The sequence below is a fragment of the Convolutriloba macropyga genome, chromosome 7, assembly GCF_964194025.1.
Source record: "Convolutriloba macropyga chromosome 7, txConMacr16.3, whole genome shotgun sequence".
Classification (NCBI taxonomy): Eukaryota; Metazoa; Xenacoelomorpha; order Acoela; family Convolutidae; genus Convolutriloba; species Convolutriloba macropyga.
The window spans coordinates 62,462,047-62,483,301 of record NC_134474.1 but is presented as its reverse complement, the minus strand read 5'-3'; the positions used below and the strand labels follow the sequence as shown (position 1 = coordinate 62,483,301).

The following is a 21,255-nucleotide window of genomic DNA, read 5'->3' as shown; positions in this document are numbered from 1 at the left end:
CGAATATAAATACCCAATTCTGATTGGCTAAAATTCGGCCATTTAATTTGTAACAATAGAAAATAGACATAGCTTGTCACCCGATTCCACAGAGGCCTACGTTTCTATTTTGTGAAATCGGGCGACGAAAGGAAAGTCGAGCAATAAATCGTTCCTTTGTCGCCATATTCCACATGCCTTTTTACATGTATTACAGGTATTGTGGATCAAAGTGTCTCCTTTAGATGGTAGAGGCACTGATTCTTAATGACTCAAAAAATTAGGAAATGTTTCATTTGCAACGTGATGAAAAGACAAGATTCGCTCATCAGAGGTATAGATCAAAAACAATTACCATCAGGCTAAGTATTGAAATATGTTCAAGCATTTTAATTTAAATTTCCTTTGTAAAAATGAGTGAAGGATCCATCGAAATCTTTTCAGTTCATAATTTTAAAACATAGCCGGCAGATTGCCGGAAAATAGCCGCTTGTGGCCTTCCATGAACTGAAACAACCAAAGAAATAAGAGATAGATCGACCACCAGTCCTTAAATAGACCACTAGGGATAGATTCAGACTGTCAATTTTATGACACATACGGTCTATAAGGAAAAAGTGCTCAGAGAGCTTTTTCACAATTGATATTCGAAAACAAAAACTTAAAACTAATACTCAAGAATTAGGGCGTATAAGTTTGGCACTAATTAGATGCACACTATTGATCTTTAACTAAAATGTTCATAAAATTTAAAGTTCCATAAGTGAGTTCAGAAGTCATTTTTTTGAGTGAGGTAAGTCACGCAATTGGCCTAAAAGCACGCACACAAATTTTAACTGCAAAGCAATAGAAGTTAGTGAAAAAGTCAATTCCAAGAAGTCGATTCCAAGAAGTCAATTCCAGTTTTCATTGACTAAACAGAAAACTAGACCAAGAACGGACTATGAATGGATTGGAAAAAGCATTTAGAAAAAAAAATCCGATCCAAAAAATCCAAAAAATTGTAAAAATCAAAGTGAAATTGCCGCATGTGAACAAAAAACCACTAGCGAGAAAGCCAATTTTTGTTCAAACACCGTTTTCTCACTCTACTTTAAATTTGGAGCGGAAAAAATTCACGCCGCAAAACCACTCGCTTTTTCGCTCCATTTCCTGTTTCGGCGTGACCAAAATCACCACTCCAATTTGACTTCAAAAATCATGAAAATCTGTGAACAGATCTTAAAAAAACATAGTCGGAAGAATTCCGGAAACGACTCAAAGTAAAAATCCATTTGAGCGCCATCCAACTACTCATCAAACAAAACGTGCCTTTATTAATTTATGATTATCTTGAAACAAAGTCATGAAACAAAAAAGTAAAAACAATAAAATCAAATCTGTTAAAATATGATAAGAAATCTGATCAAATTTTGTTATAAATTGAGATCCCAAAAAAACTATTTCTGCTAAAATAACTTCATCAAAACAACTAGTACTTACAAAAACCACTTATGTGAATTTTGAAAAAAATACTTTTGGCTAAATTTATGAAAAAAAGCTCTTACAAACAACTTTCACTGAAAAACTGGAAAAAGCTACTTCTCTTTTTAATATTTCAAAAACATATAAATCCAAAGAAAAATTTCCTTCAACTTATAGGGTATCCAGATGCTCTCAAAACAATAGGCAAGTCATAATAGGCAAAGAAACTTAGCTAAAAACAGAAAAAAGCGAAAAACTGCAAAAAATTAAGAAAAATAGTTCCAATTTTCGCCATTTTTTTTGTCATATTTCTCAACAAAAAAATGATTCTTACCCACAAAACTCTAATCAATTGTTATCATAAAATTGCTCAAGTAGAAGGGGTTTCTTCAATACCCATTTGAGCCAATAAAACAAAATAATCGTCAAAAAACGCAAAAATTAGCCCGAAAATCAGCAAATTACATTGAAAACCTCCGAATTATCAAAAAATTCATATTAATTTCCAGAAACCTTCAAACCACTACCGAAACCAGCCTAAAATTAAAACAAAATCATAACCAAACCTCTTAACCAAAATAAATAAAAAAAAACAGCTTTAAAATGCCGCACGTGAACAAAAAAATTTCGCTCGCTTAGAGAAAATTTTTTCACACATCAATTTCTCGAAAACAGCGGTATGAACAAAAACCACTCTCTTTTCGCTCCGCTCTTCACATTTGATCAGAGCCAAAATCACTCCAAATTTTTGCACGCGTTTCATTTCCCGCTTCAAAAATCACTCCAATAAAATTGATTAGAAAAAGGACTTGTCCAATACTCCTCTTCGAGTCGTAAAAAAGACAGCGCCCCAATACAATTCAAATTCTTTGAATTGTAAGAAACCACGATGTCCCCAAATTATATAAATAGTAACATAATTCTCTTGAACGAGAATATCATTGACTTGGTAACACTACATCATCAGAACACATCGAAGTCGTGAAATAGTAATTCAGTCTGATTTGTTCAAACAAAGCATGCACATACCAAGTTGTCAATCTTAGGCTAATTGGCACTAACCAATTGTCCATCTCTCATGAACTGCCACTTCTGTCTCGGATCGACAGGATCCAAAATGTCCAGACACAGTCTGCCAAACTCATTGACAGAAAGAGCCAGTTTGGGATCAAATTTACACACAATATGCTCATTGTCAACAACAAGGAAACTCTGCTTCCAGTAGTCTGCACTGTGATTCTCGGGTATCTCTTCCTTCGAGTCTTTCCTGTGTTTTAAGCAAAGAATAGGAAACCACCGAAGTACTCCATTTGGGCGATTGCCGAATTGGCCGACAACCAAAACATGAGACTTTAAGCCTACAATCCGACTTACAGCAACTGTATTGGTCAACAAATTTTTAATATTTTGACCAATCAGATTTATCAAAAAACAATCAATAGATGTTAACTCTAAAGCTTTTACAATCCTAAACGCATATAAAAGCGTAGAATATGAATTGAAGATGGTAGATCATATTCCGGCGTAAGAAACAACTCCAGCAGACCCACTTACTGGGGTGGTGGAGGTGGTTTTTCAAAGTCGTGCAGTTGGCACTGTTTGGTGTTGTGGCACTCTTTACAGTGTGTCATCCAGGGTACTCTCTGCTCCTCCTTAGACTGGTGCCTCTTTCTACTGTGCCAGTGGGAACGGAAGTGGCTGTCTCTGGACACAACACAAACATTGAAACTACTGCATATTTACACAAATAAGTTTTCAAAGTCACATAATTGGCTTTTTCAAATTATTAAATTTTAAACAATCCATAGATAAATTTTATGCTAATGAAACGGAACGTCAAAATAATTAATGCGTTGGGAGAGAGGGGGGGGGGGAGGTTGTAACCCGGACTGGGCATTTTGCGAAGAACGTAATTATGACCACATGTTAAGAGTAAAAGCATTCGGTATGTTAGATTATTCAGTAGCAATATTAGCTATTGGGTATTTTCGACCGGGTTTCGGAAAATTTATTTTACCACGGACGTCTTTAAGGTGTCCGTGTTAAAAAATCTTTAAAATGAAGCAAACCTTGTAGCGAGCATTTCTTCCTCTGTGGGTTCAGGTGCAGGAGTGGGTGGAGGGGTGGGTGTCCTGCCGATGAGAGCTCTGTCCTCTCCACTCAGGGTACAAATGCCCACTTTCACAAGTGCACCCGGCTGCAACCCACCTCGAGGAGAGGCTTCAACCTCCATGCACAGACCTGAAAGGAAACTGCAATTTGGTGGGCAACACTCCACCGACTACCCTCTAAAGGCGTCGTCTTGAACGGGGGGGGGGGGGGGGGGGTCCTAACACCGTTTATATTATAGCCCACGACCAGATCTAGGCTGCGCTTCAGTGGTACCTGGTTCTGGTTATTGGGTTTGCTTAATCTTAAGGTTTTCTATTCAAAGTTTTCAATTCAAAAACTTTCATGTATTTTTAAAACGTGAGAACTAGAAATGAAGCTAAAAATCGACACTGAAAAACAGTTTTTTTAAATCATAAAATATCAAAACTAAGAAAAAAGCAAAATCTTTTGTATTCTGAAGCAATGGTACAATTCTCTATGGTTTCATAGTATAAAATATATAGGAGGCGATTTCTAAGTTCCAGATCTTACCATGAAAAGCTGTCATAGTGTGCATCTGTTCAATAGCTCTGACGTCACCTGCCAGTCTAGCGACGAAACTCCCTCCAGAATCACCCGATTGCTCATTAGTGCCATCTACTTGATTGTCAAGCTGGTCAGGGGGCAAAAAGTGGTCCCCGGTTGAAACGTATACTACCTGGTCGCGCTCGAGTCCGGCGAGTGAGAAGAGTTCTTTACCAGAGGGCGACACGAACAGACGTCTGGCTGCCGAGCTCAAGCGCAGACTGGCTGTGCAATTGTCCAGAAACTGAAAAGTTAGCGGTTTCAAATTCAAGCCTAAAGGAGATTGGGGGGGGGGGGGGGAGAAAAATGGGTGCATATGGTCAGACAAAAAAATATTAGACGAAAAGTCGGTAGAACGAAAAATCGCATAAACAAGTAAGACCGACAGGACTAATGCAATTGCTACAAAATTTGTTTGAGAGTAATTAAACATAAATGCAGAAGCCGGGAGATTTTGAAACGTCGAGGTTTAAAATTCGCTTAAAATTCTAATGGTTGTAGGGTAGATCAAATCTTTGTGAATTTCTTAGAAGGAATAAAAGAGTTGGAAGATTGTTAATAGCCAGGATGCGTTTAAAATTATCTTTTTGTCAAAATTATTAATCAATTGTTTAACTCGGCTAATTTTCCATTTAATAGTATGAAGATATATATTTTTCTTGTATAACTGTCATCATTGTTAAAGAAAAATTTAGCTGAGTTAAAAACAAACAATTCGCCCTGTAAAATTGAATCATGGATTTAAAAAAGATGATACATTGACAAGATGCGTATGAATATTTTGTTCATTGTAAGCCATTTATGTTTACAGGTTGAACTGTTGGCTATCAACCGCCATATTCTCAGTTTAACTACAAAGACATTTAGTTGTCACGCAACGCAATATACAAATCTTCATAGTTAAATGGAAAAATAGCATCATTAAGAACAAACAGTTCAATCTACAAAATTATCATTGCCAAAAATAACGATTTTTATACTCATCTTGACCATCATTGATCATCCTAACTTATCCATCAACTTATCTATCAGCTAATTTCGAGCATTGTGACAACATTTTGCTTAAAATCTGAAAATTGTGTCTCGCCGATTCGTAATACCAATAACACGTAGGCAACGCATATTTTACATCAATCATTCTTAACGGGTATGAATTATACATTTGTATTTTTCATTCTTACCCTGTTAAACTCTTGCTGTCGGAAAGTGATATCTAGACAGTGGATAGGAATATCATCAATTGTCGACATTTCACCCCCATCTTTTTCTCTCGTAGTAGTGTCTACACTTCCTCCCTGACCTTTCTGTGACTTCGAGTTCTTCGATTGCTGTTGCTGTTTCCTCTGGAGTTTTTTGAACAGCTGAAATGCGAAAAAGTGTCTGTTGTTAACATTCTTTATTTAAATTGTTTTATTATTTTTTTAAATATAAATTTGGTTGTAAATAAGGAATCGAAGGCAAACCAATAGCTAGCAGTTTTATTTCAATAACCATGCTGCCTGATTAGTTGAGCTGTAAAATGTTTGAAGTTTGTAACAACAACTCCAAACAAAAGATCACAAAGCTACATGATGTTTGTACTTTTTTTTCCTTTTCGACTTTATATTTAATATTTGACTAATCAGATATCCAATTCTACAGTTAAATGAGAAAAAATTTTCCCTTACAAGGTTTCACGTCTGGTAATTTATTTCATCGGATCCCATTTCTGCCATCTCATTACTTACACAAGATCTGAAGGATAATTTGCAGTAACTCAATTGATTACTAAATAGTAACAGTGATCCAAAAATCTGACGAATAGCGATCTAAACCAAGAAATTCTTATCCTGTAAAAACGAAACGGTCTGAACATGATCTTCAACCTGACAAAAAGCTGTTGTCTGAACTACAGTACTTTTCAGTATGAAACGTGTCTAAATTAATCGTAGCTACAGAAAAAAAAGTCTCGCAAAAAATTAAGTCAAACATTTTTGAAACAAAAAATAGTTTTTTTTTATTCGTACAGAGTGTGAAGCCGATACAAATCACTTAAAGTATCTTCTGGTGATATGATTTTCAAACATAAACATATATAAAAACATAACTTCAATTAATTGGGAAAGTTTTGAGTAGCAAAAAGTTCAAAAAATTGAACGCTAAAATATAATGTTGATCACTGTTTTCAGGAAAAAAGATATCAAATCTAAGTATGAAATTTTAATTTATTTCCTAAATTCAATAGCAGAAAACGTTCAAACAAAGGAAAAGTTTCGAAACAATTTTGCACATCAAAAAAAACTCTTGAGTTTAAATAGAGGGAAAAAATGCATTAGAATTATAATTGAGCTCATTTGTATTCAAACATGCCCCAAAGAAAAAATGTACTATAAAATGGAGTACTAAATGTATCAGTAATTTGTATAGTTTTGTTTCCAGCAGAGAAGACTACCCAGAAAATTTAAGAGGAGAAATAATTTGCGCTGAAAACATTTATTGCAATTTTATTGATTATGAATTAAGAAAACACCTCTACGCTGAAAACATTTTTTATAGCTTTATTGATTACGAACAAAATAAGACACGTGAAGCAAAGACTTATATGCGCATTGAAACATTACTTGTTTAGTTCAATTTTAAAACTCAGCAGAAATTTTGAATGGATAGAAAAAAATTTCTCTAAGATCTTGATGTCCAATAGGCGCTTGATAGCGCACATGACTTTTGGAAAATTTTTTTGGAGAATTTTTTTTTCACTCGCAGTAATTTTTAGATGCCACGCTTACATGTCATATAAACAAAGAACTCGTCAAAAGTTCAAAAATGGAACCAAAACTAAATTTCATTAAAAATAACATGGCAGTCAAAAAGGATTGAAAATCAGTTTTTACAAAAATTGATCAATTTATCAAGATCATTTGAAACTTTCCTCAAACTTCATTTAACATTTTGTATATGACCACAAAAATTTTTACTCAAAAGCGCACTCCACGTCTTGGAAAACAACCGAAAAAACAGTAGATTGCTCAGATTAAAAATGACAGCACTGATTAAAGTGCTGAAATTGAAAATGACAGCACAGATAAATCTATTCTTTCAACCCATTTAAATTAGTTTAGGCTGGTTTTTATTGAGTTTTGTATCGGGTTAATGTAATTTTGTTCTGCAAGAATTATGTAACATTTGAGTTCTATCAATACCAATAAGCATTAGAGATGGTAACTAAGACTTATAGGAACGACGTTCAAATAGCGGGCATCTAAAATTGGGCTTTATGGGTTTATCCCGTTTCTACTTCTGACTTCAATTTTTTATACTGACTCTGTTCATTTTGAATTGCTTTGCTGAGCAACTGATGTTCAAAATCACTTTTAGCAGAATGAGAGAAGAGAGAAACTAGCCTAGAGAAGTCAAAAAGATATCACGCAAAATGTTGAAAAAGCGGCAAAATGAGGTAAAGCGAAACATTTTTTTTTAATCGACGAAGTAAAAAAACATAGCAGGACAAGTCCTGACGTACAATTCAAAGAATTTTCATTGACTAAACAGAAAAACTAGACCAAGAATGGACTATGAGTGAATTGAGAAAACCATTTTTAAAAAAAAATCAGATAAAAAACAGAAAATCAATGTCAAAATGCCGCATGTGAACAAAAAACCACTAGCGAGAAATGAAAATTCAATTCAAACAAAAAATAGGCCTAGAATGAACTATGAATGGATTGGGAAAACCATTTAGAAATAAATCCGATCCAAAAAATCGAAAAAACAGTAAAAATCAGAGTGGAATTGCCGCATGTGAACAAAAAACCACTACCGAGAAATCGAATTTTTGTTCAAACACAATTTCCTCACTATACTTTAAAATTAGAGCGAAAAAAATTCACGCCGCAAAACCACTCGCTTTTTCGCTCTATTTCCTGTTTCGGCGTGACCAAAATCACCACTCCAATTTGACTTCAAAAATAATGAAAATGTGTGAACAGATCTTAAAAAAAAACATAGCCGGAAGAATTCCGGAAGCGACTCGAAGGAAAAAACGAACGCCCCTTACAAACATAAAACTTATTCTACTGATTGAACACAATAACTAACATAATGCTTATCCTACTGAATAACACTTGTCACTTGAAAACAAAAAAAAGAAAAAGAACAATGAAAAAATAACTGCCCAGAAAAGACGATAAAGCACGTGATAAAAATTTTACATTGAGTTGCAAGTTTAAAAACAACTTTTGGCGAAAACCCGTGAAATAGGTCTAGTTTAATTTTGTTGAATCACTGCTATTTGAGACAAAAACCAAACACAAATTTCAAGTAGAATAAACGAAGGTAAAAGAAAGGAAATAAAAAACAAAACCAAAAATTATTTCTGTAAAAAAAACAAAAAAAATTGGCCACAAATAATGAATCAAATACCATTATGCTAAAATCAAATCATTATTTCAAAAAACTTTTAATACTACATCTGGTCAAGTGTCCACCAATCCAAACCATTGTATATTTATATGAGTAAAACGAAGAACGAAAAAAATAGAAAAAAGTTAGTGTTTAAGAAAAGTTAGTGATATTTGTCATTGAAAAGTGCACTAAATATATTTCAACAAAACCTCTAGAAAAGCTCCTATCAAAAACTAGACCACTAGAAACTAGCTAAAAGCAGACAATCAGAAGAACTCGGCAAAAATTCCAAAAAAAAAACACGAAAATTTGCAGAACTCTTCATAAATGTTACTCAATTATCTTTAACAAAATGATTCAGAACTGAAATCAAAATCATCAACACGCATCAAGGACAACTAATTTGGACTATAGGCATCCCCAAATGCAATAAAAAATTGAAGAACACAAAGGGCATTTAAAAAAAATTGAAAAAAAAATCATAGAAAAAATTGAGCTTTTTTTTAATTTCACGGGAGCACATAGACCCAAAAAACGTTATTTGGAGCGAAATAGTACTGGAAGACTTCGAAAACAATAGGAAAGTCGAATAGGCTCAAAAATTTTTCTAAGTTTAGAAAAAAAACGAAAAACAGCAAAAAATTAAGAAAAATAATTCAAAATTTTTCAGTTTGTTGTCATTTTTCTAAACAAAAAAATCGTTTCCAACCTAAGACAATGTAATCACTTGGTATCTAAAAACTCAGTTACTAACATGCGTCTATTGAAAGCCATTACAAAGCATTATAACAAAACAAAACGCAAAAAACTGTAAAATTCGCCTAAAATTCAGCAAAATAGCTGAAAAACCAGCAAAATGGTATAAAAATCTTATTAATGACCAAAAACTTGCGAACCACTTTTAAAACAACCCTAAGCATCACACAATATCATAATCAGACCTCTAAACCAAAAAAAAACAAAAAAAAACGGTTTTAAAAAGCCGCATGTGAACAAAAAAATTTCGCTCGCTTAGAGAAAATTTTTTCACACATCAATTTATCGCTCTCTCAAAAACAGCGGTATGAACAAAAACCACTCTCTTTTCGCTCCACTCTTCAATTTTGCTCAGCACAAAAACCGCTCCAAATTTTTTCACGCGTTTCATTTCCCGCTTTGAAAATCACTCCAATAAAATTGATTAAAAAAAAAGGACTTCTCCAATAATCCTCTTCGAGTCGTAAAAAAAGACAGCGCCCCAAAACAACTTCTTTGAATTGTAAAAAAAAATAGGAGCGCTATAATAGCCGGCTGAGAAGATGAGGGCGGCTACTAATCAAATATTTCAAAAATGACTTTTTACAGGTAGACAAATACAGAACAGAAACTATCTTAATATCAACATACTTAGCAAACATTTCCAAGTCAGGATAATTTTATGTCCAAAATTAATGATAAAAATGAAAATTAAAAATTTAAGATCAAACCTATCGCATCAAGTAATAGCATAATGAGCAGTTCAGCTGGAAACAACTCTTACAAGAAATCTTGTAAATCAAAGACTCAATTGTTCAATTTTCTTATGCTGTAAAAAGTTAAATTCACTTCTCAATAAAAACAAGAGGCATTCGATTTTTCTTTTAAAATTATCATATTGGTGACAACGTTAACTTGGTAGCCAGTTTAACACCATTTGATTTCGAAGTCCTGCTAAACACCTATTTTTTCCACGCGACTGTTTGCGTTCAGATTTTTCATCAAAGGATTAGATGCCTACGACCGATCACAATATTTGCAGATCTAAATTTACTTTATCATAATAATATTAACTCTAAATCCAGCTGATAGTTTCCAGGTTACAAATTAACATTAGCGAGCCCGTTCGGTTTTTACTTAATACAAAGGTTGTACTATTATGGGTAACAGATAAGAGTAACCAAAAAAACAACATGGTCCGTTTTTGTTGGAAAACAGTTGCTTGAAAACCAACGCTTTGCCTGCGACTGATGGCAATCACATCGACCCAAAAAGCTGAAAAACAGCATCACAACTCGTTTTTTTCTATTTCTGGGTTGAAACACTGGCAATTCTCGCCACAATCGTTCATAAATTTGCCCGCAGTTTACAGACAGATGCATGTGATTTTTGTTTCCGAGCAAAGATAGCCTATAGTCGAACAAAAGAGTAGATATGTCAATTGTCAAGTCCTAAACAAAAGAAGATGCAACAAAATTGGCTCAAGCAATCTCGTACGCTTGTAACTTATTCACACTTTTTACTAAGACTGACATTTAGCTTAAAATTAAAAACAAAACTATCTGAGATACATCTCCAAGTTGACCCGTTTTTCATTCAAGAAGTCAGCATTCAAGTTCTGTTCAATTTATTCATACTTATTCACATCTTTCCAATATTAAAAACACGTTCGACGTAAACTAAGCAATTAGCTTGGCATATTTGTCGAAACCTTTCTTTAGAAGCAGTAAATCATCCGCCTTGGAAGTAAAGTTAGCAGAACTCTCCAAAAAAGACGAATGTCAAAACAGAAACGACTGACGTCGGAAGAAATGTTCTCGAACCACTAGTGGTAGCTAGAATCTATTGCAGCCTCTTTCAGTCGTGGGGAGTAACTAAATAATTAAAGGGACTTCACATGACGTCAGTAGAGTTTATTAAATACCACTATAGCAACTAATTAAATTAAAAGTAAAAATTATATATAGAAATTTTAAAGCACTTTTCATCTGGCTTCTAGTATTGAACTGCTGACACTTGCAAATGAGAACCCAATTTAGATCCCGCAAAATTTAGATAAATTTATATCTCGTGTAAAAAATTACTGTGTACGGATCCTCATCCGTTCATACTTGTTTACACATTGAGTCCAAATCTTTGATCACCGTGAGCAATCGCAAATAATAAATTAAGAAAACTACCGAGCAAACTGTTCGGTTCTACTTCTTTTCACCCCTATTCATTTAACCCCCTATCATTTAACCCCGATTTATTAACCCCTTTATCATTTAACCCCTCTATCATTTCATCCCGCCACTTAGCAGTCAACATTAAAGACATGTTTTGTCATAACTAAGTGGATAAATTAATCCCACGTTCGGTTGCTGAGGCATGGCCATGGCCCACGAGGCATGGCCAAATGATTATATTGCTAATTTAATTATCCTTATTTTATAGAAAGACTAAAATCGGGGTGAAATGATAGAAGGGTTAAAATATAGAGTGGTTAAATGATACAGGTTTGAATAAATCGGGGGTAAAATGATAGGGGGTTAAATTCATAGGGGTGAAAAAGCGGGACACCAACTGTTCAACGCCTTCAGGCAAGTCTGGCAAATTTCTGAAGAGCGGTTACTATATAGCAAAAAATGCTGCTTTCAAAATGCAAATCTATTCAAGATTTAACTCTTAAAACAGAAGAAATGATTAACTATCAAATTAGGTGTTATTACAAGTAACAATTTTTTTTCAAGGAAAAACATAAGGTGTTTGTTTTAGGCAGCTTATTGTGTCATAATGAATTGAAAAAATTCCTTCTTGTCTAAGTTTGAATACAACAATTTAATTCTGGGAACCCTTCGCCAATGAAAGCTTAGCCTCGCGCAGAAGCGTCTTTATATTAGAGCTTTAATTGTATTGGGCTTCCCAGAACTATGTTTTATAATACATAGGGACCTAGAATTACTGCATTCATCGCCCCATTCGTGGTGTACTATAAACGTAGCATAATTCCAGTCTATATTGCTAGATATTATGGTGGGCCTTTTTGTCGATAGGCGTTACAGTTGAACTACTCTAATTCAAAATTTGCAATTTTTTGCTCGATAATGCCAAAATTGAGAATTTTTGAAAATGATCTCTTGACAACATCAAACTTGCAAAGTTTTGCAAATTAATGTTAAGTTTGCAAACATTTGCAAACGATTGGAAGAGTTCGTTCTGGTAGAGCTCTGCTTTATTTAGCAATGTGGATTATTTTCCTAACTGTTTCTCGGAGATTGCTTAATTCAATTGAAAAATGTATAAAATACAACTTGTAAACTATGTGTGTGGTAAAATCACCCTACAAGGCCAACCACTAACAATTAGGGACAAAAATATTCAGACCTGTTTGCAAATATTTGTAAAAATAATTCGTTAATTTACAAAATTTGCAAATTTCTTTATAAATAAACGCAAACTTGACATTAAGTTTAAATAACGGTAGGGCTAAGAAGCTGTTTAGGCTCAATTTTTAACATTTGACATGGTACAAGAAACTGATTAGCGAATAAGAGAAGGGAATATAAGATGACAGGGAAGCAGAAATCAAAGAAAAGAGATAGAAAAGTGGAAAATTGAATTAACCAAATTAAAATTAGCAATTCTGTCTTCACTACTAAATTACACCTACTAAATTCAAATTATTGCCACATTTTTCACATTTCACAAAATCAAGATTTTTTGGGCAAGCTAGTTGTGTGTACGGGGGCGCTTTGTTTAATTTATTGTCGATCTTTAAACAATGTAGATAAAGTAGAAATTAGGACCGAATATTGATCCAAAACTTCTGATAGAATTCCAAGTATTTTCTGAAACTGATAAACAAAGTATCATACACGCAAGCAACAGGCCATTCGCATCATTTCGCTCAAACTGTGGAATTCTTTTGCAAAGTCGTAACAAAATCCGAATAATTCAATCGCAAAATCAAAAATTCTAAATAAACAATTGAAATTTCAGCCGAAAGAGGGCTACGTGTAGACGTTTAGATAGGTCGAATCTCCGTCCAGTTCATTTCCATTTTCTTTCTCTTGTCCATAAAAGGGGAAATCGACATATTGATTGTTGTTGTTGTTTCGGGCGTTGTTTGTCCGGCTGTGTGGCAAAGTTCCCCCTCCAATTATGGCTCTGATTGGTCTGGATCTGAAGATGGCAGAGAAGCCTTTCTTGTTGAGGGTGTCGTCTGTTTTGAACACGACCAGAAGAGAGTTCTGGCTACTTCGGATGGCTCCCTCTGGCACCTTATCCCCACAGACGGTGGCTTTGTGGCTGGATGGGTTCACAAGTTGACCTTCGTAGATGACAACCATGTCGTATTTGCATTGTTCCTGAAAAATTTATTAAAAGTTTTTACTCTTTTCTGAAGTTTTTGGATCAAACCTGCTCTTTAAAAACGACATTATCTCAAAATTAAAACATAAACTGATTAACGTCGGACGAATTGCTTTCGAACGACAGGCGGAGAAAATTAATTCAGGGGTGTAGTTCAGAAATTTTTATGGGTGCAAAAATCCTGCCTCATAGGGGTTGCAGTCCGCGACCTCCAGTATAGAAGTCTCATGCCTTAAATACTAAGCTACAACGGCTCTGATAGTCAACAACTCACAATCGCTTTGCTTTTATATTAGCAGCAAACTTTTTTCAGATTGATAGCAATTGAAATAACACAAAATGAAGTAAAGCGTAAAAAGTCATTTCAGGAGTCACGGAATGCTCTAAAAGCAAAAAAAACAAAGCGAAAAAACGGTCTAGCAAAAACTTTGCATAAAAAGACCAACACGTTTAGAATTATTGCTTCAAACTTGTTCCGAGAGCAATTAAAAACATTTTCCAGAAAGCTTTTGAGTTTTCATTACCAAAATACAGTCAAAACGAAAACATAACTGTCTCAACAGAAACCTCGACATTAATAATACCCCGAAATTTTTTTCTGCATTGACCTCGCCAATTATTAAGTACAGCAGAAATTGAACACAGAATTTATTCTACTGTTTGAACCAAACTTCGGCAGAATTTTTATTATAGATTCATGCGAATTTTGGAATTCAGCTGGATTCAACCGAGCTCTGAAAAATTGAAATCTGCGTGGAAACCAGAACTGTGTATTGCTGAGAGGCTTAGAAAAATGAAATCGCCGATAAAATCACCAACAGTGTCGTCAGAATCTTTCACTTGGACAACTAGATTTAGCATTGTTTAATAAACTGCAATAGGAAATAAAGCTGCATTTGCTAAATATATCCTCTAAACACGCGCGAGAAGTCTTATCTTCAATTGTGCTGGTTCTGCAAAAAAAAAATAAAAAACATTAAAAACATAACCGATTAATTTCAGGCTAATTTCTCTCGAAGGACTCGCCAGGGGTTAGGTTCGGTAGTAGTCAGCTTGGGCTAGCATTAGGGATTAAAGCTAGGGATGCTAGCATTAGGGGAGGTTACTGGTGCGTGCGTGTGTGCTTAAGGGGCAAGCAAGGGGGTAGGGTTGCGAAGGCTAGAAGGGAGGGGGTTAAAATCGAGATGTGGAGGACGATGGAGAATGAGTTTTGAGGGGGAGGGGGGGTTAATGCGGGGGGGGGGGGGGAGGGGGGCTGATGCGGTGGTTAAACTTTTAAGATTAAGAACCGCCCTTCAGACCATGAAATTGTCTCCTCAAAAACAGTTCTGGCGAATCACATTCTTAAGAGTACAACAGGGCTTAGGGCTCTAATAAAAAGTAATGACCTCCGACCGCTACCCGTTTATCTCGTTTCAGAGGTCGAAAAGTCAAATGGGTGAGACGAAAAATCAGTCAAGCGAAAAATCGCATAAAAAAGACCACAGGACTAATATAATTTCTAAAAACTTCGTTTGAGAGCAATTTAAAACATGAAGAATCTAACACGATAAAAAATCCGGAATCACCGAGGCTGGATATTAAGTTTGCGAACGTACCTCCCACTCAATTTCGATGTGTTCGAACTGGAACTCAACGAAGTGTCCCTCTGGAGCCACGATTGTCCACTCACAATTCTCCCCACTCTGGTAGTTGGTGTCTCCGTACAGTGCATGAGACACAAGGTGCTGGTCATGTTCAGTCGCAACAAGTCGGCCACCGCATATTACGAAATACTCCGCCTAAATAAACACAAACAATGCTACTGAATTTTTCTCTTCACCATTTATTTTAAGTAAGCAATACGCCCATCTTTTCGTCTTCTGTCTAGAAATTGCCACCATTTGCGCATGTGTTTACGGGAAGTAATTTTTTCACGCTAGGTTTATTTCGGATGATTACCCCATGCTAGATTATTCATTTTTAATCTTCACAAATTTCGTCCCCTGCTTTGAAATTATTCTGCCCTTTCTACTTTATTCTTTGGCAGCCCTTGTCTTACAAATCACAATTATTTCTGTTGCGAAATAATACCAATAAATATCTTCATGGCAGCCCACTTTCATATCCCCCCCCCCCCATTACCTCCTCCCTCCTCCAACTCATACATCATCACGATAGTAGCAATTTGGGTAGACATCGGATGCAAAAAGAAGAGAGACATAACTATTGGCTTCAGCAATAGTCGTTTATTTTAAAGGCGTATACTCTCATAGGCTATCATGTTATTTAAATCTGACCTTGAAGCCTCTGGTGACGACAGTCTGATCAGACACGAAGTGAACAGTCATGACATTGCTGTGGGATATCTTGGCAGTCTCCAGTCGGGTGTTCATCTCCCCGCAGAACTTGCCCAGCACTGACCCATTGGCACTGTCTGGTCCGTCTGTGAGGAGGACATAGTCAAAAGAACAGTCCTCTTTGTTCTCAAGGGCAAAGTCAACAAAACGAAGAGACACTCGATGACCTATAAAACCAACAGTTTGTCAATACTCTATAATAATGTCTAAAAATAAACAATCATCATATTTTTGTTGCAAAACAGTCCACAGAGAACATAGCAACTAGGAATCTATACTATCGACGCTTGTATTATGTATGTTTTCTAAGAAACTTTCCGATGGTGCATCATGGTTGAGAACCAGTACTAGTTTTATTATTTGCTATTGATTTTCCTTAGACAACCAAAGATGTCCGGATGCCAGCACAAAAATTTTCTTCTGTGGTAATCAATGACAACAGCATTGTAAACAAGTACGACAGATGTGGACAGTAAGCATTCGCACAATATTCCGACCCTTCATTTGCCAAGTAACTCGAAACCATACAAACTTAGACTTGAACACATACAATCTGTTCAATTAGATGCACGTGCAGTTTATTTCAGCATAATTTTTCTTATATTATACGAGCGGGTTGACAAACAACTTCACAATCTTTCAAAATATGATATCTTTGCTACTGATTGTAGCATCTCTGCTAGGAAAATTGACATTTAATTTTGGTCATTCAGATTGCACAGGTTCTTCTTATTACCAACAAAACGCGTCACACTTGCTCTACCTCAACAAAGCTAATAGCACATCTTCTAAAAACGTGAACCCATTTTTTGGAGAAAAGAAACTTTGGTTCCAAATAGCCATTAATTGCCGTATTAAAAAAAGAAAAACCATATTACATTCAATATTTGTCTCGGTAATGTGTTCCTTTTTAGTACTCCGACATTCTCCTTCCAATCCTTTATTCAGCATTTTTTCTGCTGAGGATAACTTTCACTAATGCTCTTTGATCGCAAATAAATCCCGTGTACTTGTACAAAGTAACCATACAGATTCGCCTAATATGTCAAGAGATAATATCTTTCCAAAACTTTCAAAGCTAGCCTTTGTCACAAAAAATACCCTTAGTTTACAAAATTTAATGTGCAGCTGCTCACCGTGTCTCCTCAATTTTAATTTTTTTTGAAATCGCAATAATAACAGTGAAAATGAAGAATGGATTAAAAGCAAATCTAAGAACGATTGAAAATATAGATAGAGAGTGATACCAACTTGCCCAAAAATTTTTGGGGTTAAAGGAAGTATCACTTAAGAGATAGGGTGTTAAAAGATAAAACTTGATGACCATTTAAAAAAAGGAAAAAATTGTTCTGTGCACTTCGACCAAAGGGGATATTTTCAGTACAATTTCCCAGCAACGACAGTCTTCAAAGGTCAAAACGTTAACATAGTCGGTAGACTGAGGGAATAGCTGCAAAAGAAATAAACTTGCGTACTGTATAATAGAGATAGAAACAGATACAGATAAAAATCAAAAAAGTTATCAACGCTGCCCAAGACGCTTTTTCAAAAAGATTGAGCGCTAAATTAAAAACACTTCCTAAAACTCATTCAGCAGAAACCGTTTCATTAGTGACCTTTACTACACATATGAGTTCCTTTAACATTAAACTAATTCAAATTAAACGAGTTTTAAAGTGCGAAGGTCATTTTTGAGTGAGATAAGTCTGCATAAGCAAAATAAAATCCCGCAAATGACCTAAAAACTGAAGTGAGTAAAAACTGACGTCACACGCGCAAATGCCTTTAGTGAGAAGAAATTATTCAGAAAAAAAACTATTTTTTCAGCTTTGCTGTGTAAAACGATAAAACACCCTCAGACGATGTAACAAAAAAGAAGCAGGACAAGTTCTGATATATGATCCTAGTAAGTAGAGGAAGAACAACTATGATCAGCCGATCAATTGAACAATGCAAGCTAAAAAAAAATTTCAAATTAGGAGAAACTAAAATAATCAAACAAACTAAACACAAAACTTATGATCGCAAAAATTCTTAAACTTTTACCCTGAAAGCCAAAATTGATCCATTTAAATATACCCATTAACCAGCGCCCAAGCCTTGCAGAAGGTTTATTGACCAAAAAAGAAAAACATACTTAAATTGAGGGAAGTTTCTTTATTTCGGAAAATTAAATTAATGAAAACCCATTTATGGTCTCTAGAATCCGCCAATAACCCATTTGTAACAACAATAAGTTCCATTGAATTAAGATCAATGAGCACAGATATTGCGGAAAGATCTTAAAAAATTGAGAAAAAGGCAGATTATCTCAAATGTTGCGGAAATTCGATATATTGATGCTTTCAAAACCATTTGACTGTCTCACAAAACTATCCACTAACCCAATTTCAATCCTAAAAACGGTTCACTGGCCCATAGAAATTGATCAACTCAGAACATGATAATAATAACTTTTCAGAAATTTTGAATTATAACTCTTAAGTGATATAATTCGCAATATTAAAATACTGAAAACCATTCCATTGCCACTAGAAACTACACAGTAAACCTATCTTGAACACTAGAGGAGTTTTCGTGCCCCCTGGATTTGGTACAATTCATAAACGCAGGAAAAAAACATTAAAAAAACTTGAAGAAATTGCCATCATTATTTGAAAAAATGCTAGAATTCGTGATATTCCATTGTTCAAAATCGCTCCATTGCCAATAAAAACTATGCATATTTGTGCAATCAAACACAAAAGGGGTTTTTCAGGCACCTGATTCTGGAAAACTTAAAAATTTACAAACTGGAAAAATAAATTGCAAAAAAAATTAGTATCATTTTGAACGTTTATCTTTGCAGTACCAACATATAGAGCTCATAAAATAGTTCTGAAAAATAACAGCGCCTTGCAAAAGACCATTATCAATTTTGACAAACAACAATTTGAGACTGATCAAAAAAGGACGAAAAACGCCAGTTGGGGCTCAAAAACTCCTTAAAATGACATTTTAACCTCAAAATAAGGCCTTCGCAGCCACTACACAATTTGCAGCACTTGTAGGACTACTATAAACAGCGAAGGGCCTCTAATGAAAATTGATGCCGATTGAGCGTTACTTGTTTATACCGTTATCGAAAGATCAAAGTCATGGAAAATGTAAGAAAACATCTTACAAAAAGACAGCACCAATACAATCCAAACTCTTTGGATTGTAAAGAACCATATGCACCGCACTATAGCTGAGCTCAGCTTACAGCTCCGCAACAATACGAAAGATTTAAAATTTTGGACGAAATTATTGTAGAGTTAATTCCTTCAAACTCGTCGTGTCCACAATCGTTTGACATCTTAGAAATTGTCCATCAATTCAAAATTTTTGAGATAGAAATTTGTTCTAGCATTTACATCTTAATATCAAATCGCTAAAAAATCGGAGTAAAAATGAAATTATCGTCACAAAGAAGTTATCAACCTCCGAGGCAAAGCCGAGTAGTTGAATAACTTGGAGAAGGCGATAGCAAAAGTTTCGTAATACTTTAGTAGTTATCATGAGCACATATAATTGGGTATTTGTTATTATCCGTAGAGGAAATCCAAGCGATATTCGATCAAAGCATTTAAGAGGTAATTAAGAGCCATTTTGCAATTAAATTTCACAACATATCCTTAAATATGCCAATTTGTAAGGAACAACGGTCCGTAATGAAGCCACAGTGATCCGATCACAACATAGGAGAACGAATAAACCAACAGGACCCAAAATTATTAATACAGACTTTTGTCGAATCAATTGTAAATTGCTGCTTTATGCACGGGCACAGCTGGAAGGTTGGCTAAAAGATCAAAATTTAGAAGTTCAGATCAAATTTGTTGCCTATGGTACCTGGGGCAGTGGTTATTCTCCAGATGCACTGTTTCTGTTTGGGGTACTTGTTAGGGTATCCGGGAGTCTGGATCACTCCTGGCTTCTCTGTCAAGTTGAAGTGGCACTCACTCTCTGCAAAACACAAGCTAAAATCTTCCAAACAAGTAATAAAGATGTTACAATTATGCACATTACGCCCTGCTTCAAAAACTTAGGTTAATATCACTATGTTGATGCTGAAACCGCAGTAACATCCAGGCTGCGTTTCTAAATTGAAAACGGTCGTGTCCAGAGGCACACAGACAGAAATATTTTAGTTTTAAAACTTTTCAAGAAGAAAAGTGCCACCATGTCCAAAATTTTGAGCGGTTTTGTCCAGGATATTCTTATGTGATTCCCGAATATATAATTAAGAAAGTACGACGAGCCCATGATGCGTTTAATTCGGACTGGACATACCTACCAACTTTTGACCTGGACGCGAAGGACTGTTATTAAATTTCAATGACCATGCCATCTGATTGACTAGTTTTCATAATTGGAAACTGAGGCCGTGGGCAAAGAATTTTGTATTCATTAGCATGTGTGAACAACCCAAAGACGTGTTTTTGAGCTGACCATGGTTTTTGTAGCTTAATAAACCGTGAGACTAGCCACTGGATCTATTATGCTATTATGTACCATCATAAAGATTCAGAAATAACAATGAAGATGATCATATTCTAACGGGAGGGGGGGGGGCACTCTACCAACAATGTACGGATCGATTCTGCCCCCCCCCCCAAATGTTTTTACGACACCTTAAAAATTATGTATTAGTATATCAGCAGATTACTATACAGAAAAACAAAAAACGCTGGAGGGGCAGGTTATATCCGTACAGTGTAAAACAGTACGTAATGCTCCACCCAATTACAGGCAATGTCAGTACATGGTAAATCATTATGTAAAAAAATTTCACGTGTTTCTGGGGTTGCAAATAATATGCGCCCACTAAGCTGGGGGTGGGGGGGGCACAAACGGAAAAGACCCCAACGCAGAAATTGCGACTGGAGGGCGGAAAACTCCGAAAAAAAAATATATGCCCACTAATCTTGGGGGGGGGGGGGGGTTTGGATGATCACAATAGGATGGATACCTTTGCATGACTTGTTATCCTCGTGTAGAATGAATCCTTCGTGGCATGAACAGATGAATCCACCTTTTGTATTTGTGCATGTGTGCTGACAGCCTCCATTCTGCACACTGCACTCGTCATAGTCCACAAAGTAGGTCAGCTGGAAACCCTAAAAACAAACAAACGAAGTTGCCAACGGGTGCACTTTCTGGCAACATGGAACGAAATCAAACAAACAAAAAAACCCAAAGGATTGTGAATTTGTTTTAATACCTTAAGCCCAAGCATCTACAGTTACGTATACGCTTTGCAGCAAAGAATCCTATCAAGTCTGTATAAACTTATCTGGAAATCACT

At 35.4% G+C, this 21,255-nt stretch overlaps 3 protein-coding genes across 5 annotated transcripts in view; 1 reads left to right on the top strand and 2 right to left on the bottom strand.

Annotated features, from left to right (window-relative positions):
- LOC142343227 (septin-2-like) overlaps positions 1-21,255 on the top strand; it is a 332,083-nt gene that overhangs the window by 11,446 nt on the left and 299,382 nt on the right. The window lies entirely within an intron of this gene.
- LOC142343229 (uncharacterized) overlaps positions 1-21,255 on the bottom strand; it is a 344,179-nt gene that overhangs the window by 139,052 nt on the left and 183,872 nt on the right. The window contains exons 19-23 of the mRNA XM_075395002.1: positions 5,301-5,480; positions 4,087-4,363; positions 3,513-3,684; positions 2,998-3,147; positions 2,506-2,710 (exon numbers count right to left, since the gene is read on the bottom strand). Coding sequence (XP_075251117.1) covers positions 2,506-2,710; positions 2,998-3,147; positions 3,513-3,684; positions 4,087-4,363; positions 5,301-5,480 — 984 coding nt within the window. The remainder of the gene's footprint in view (positions 1-2,505; positions 2,711-2,997; positions 3,148-3,512; positions 3,685-4,086; positions 4,364-5,300; positions 5,481-21,255) is intronic.
- LOC142343226 (bone morphogenetic protein 1-like) overlaps positions 12,816-21,255 on the bottom strand; it is a 77,008-nt gene continuing 68,568 nt past the window's right edge. The window contains exons 6-10 of the mRNA XM_075394995.1: positions 20,920-21,067; positions 19,800-19,913; positions 15,867-16,093; positions 15,186-15,368; positions 12,816-13,583 (exon numbers count right to left, since the gene is read on the bottom strand). Coding sequence (XP_075251110.1) covers positions 13,227-13,583; positions 15,186-15,368; positions 15,867-16,093; positions 19,800-19,913; positions 20,920-21,067 — 1,029 coding nt within the window. The 3' untranslated portion in view covers positions 12,816-13,226. The remainder of the gene's footprint in view (positions 13,584-15,185; positions 15,369-15,866; positions 16,094-19,799; positions 19,914-20,919; positions 21,068-21,255) is intronic.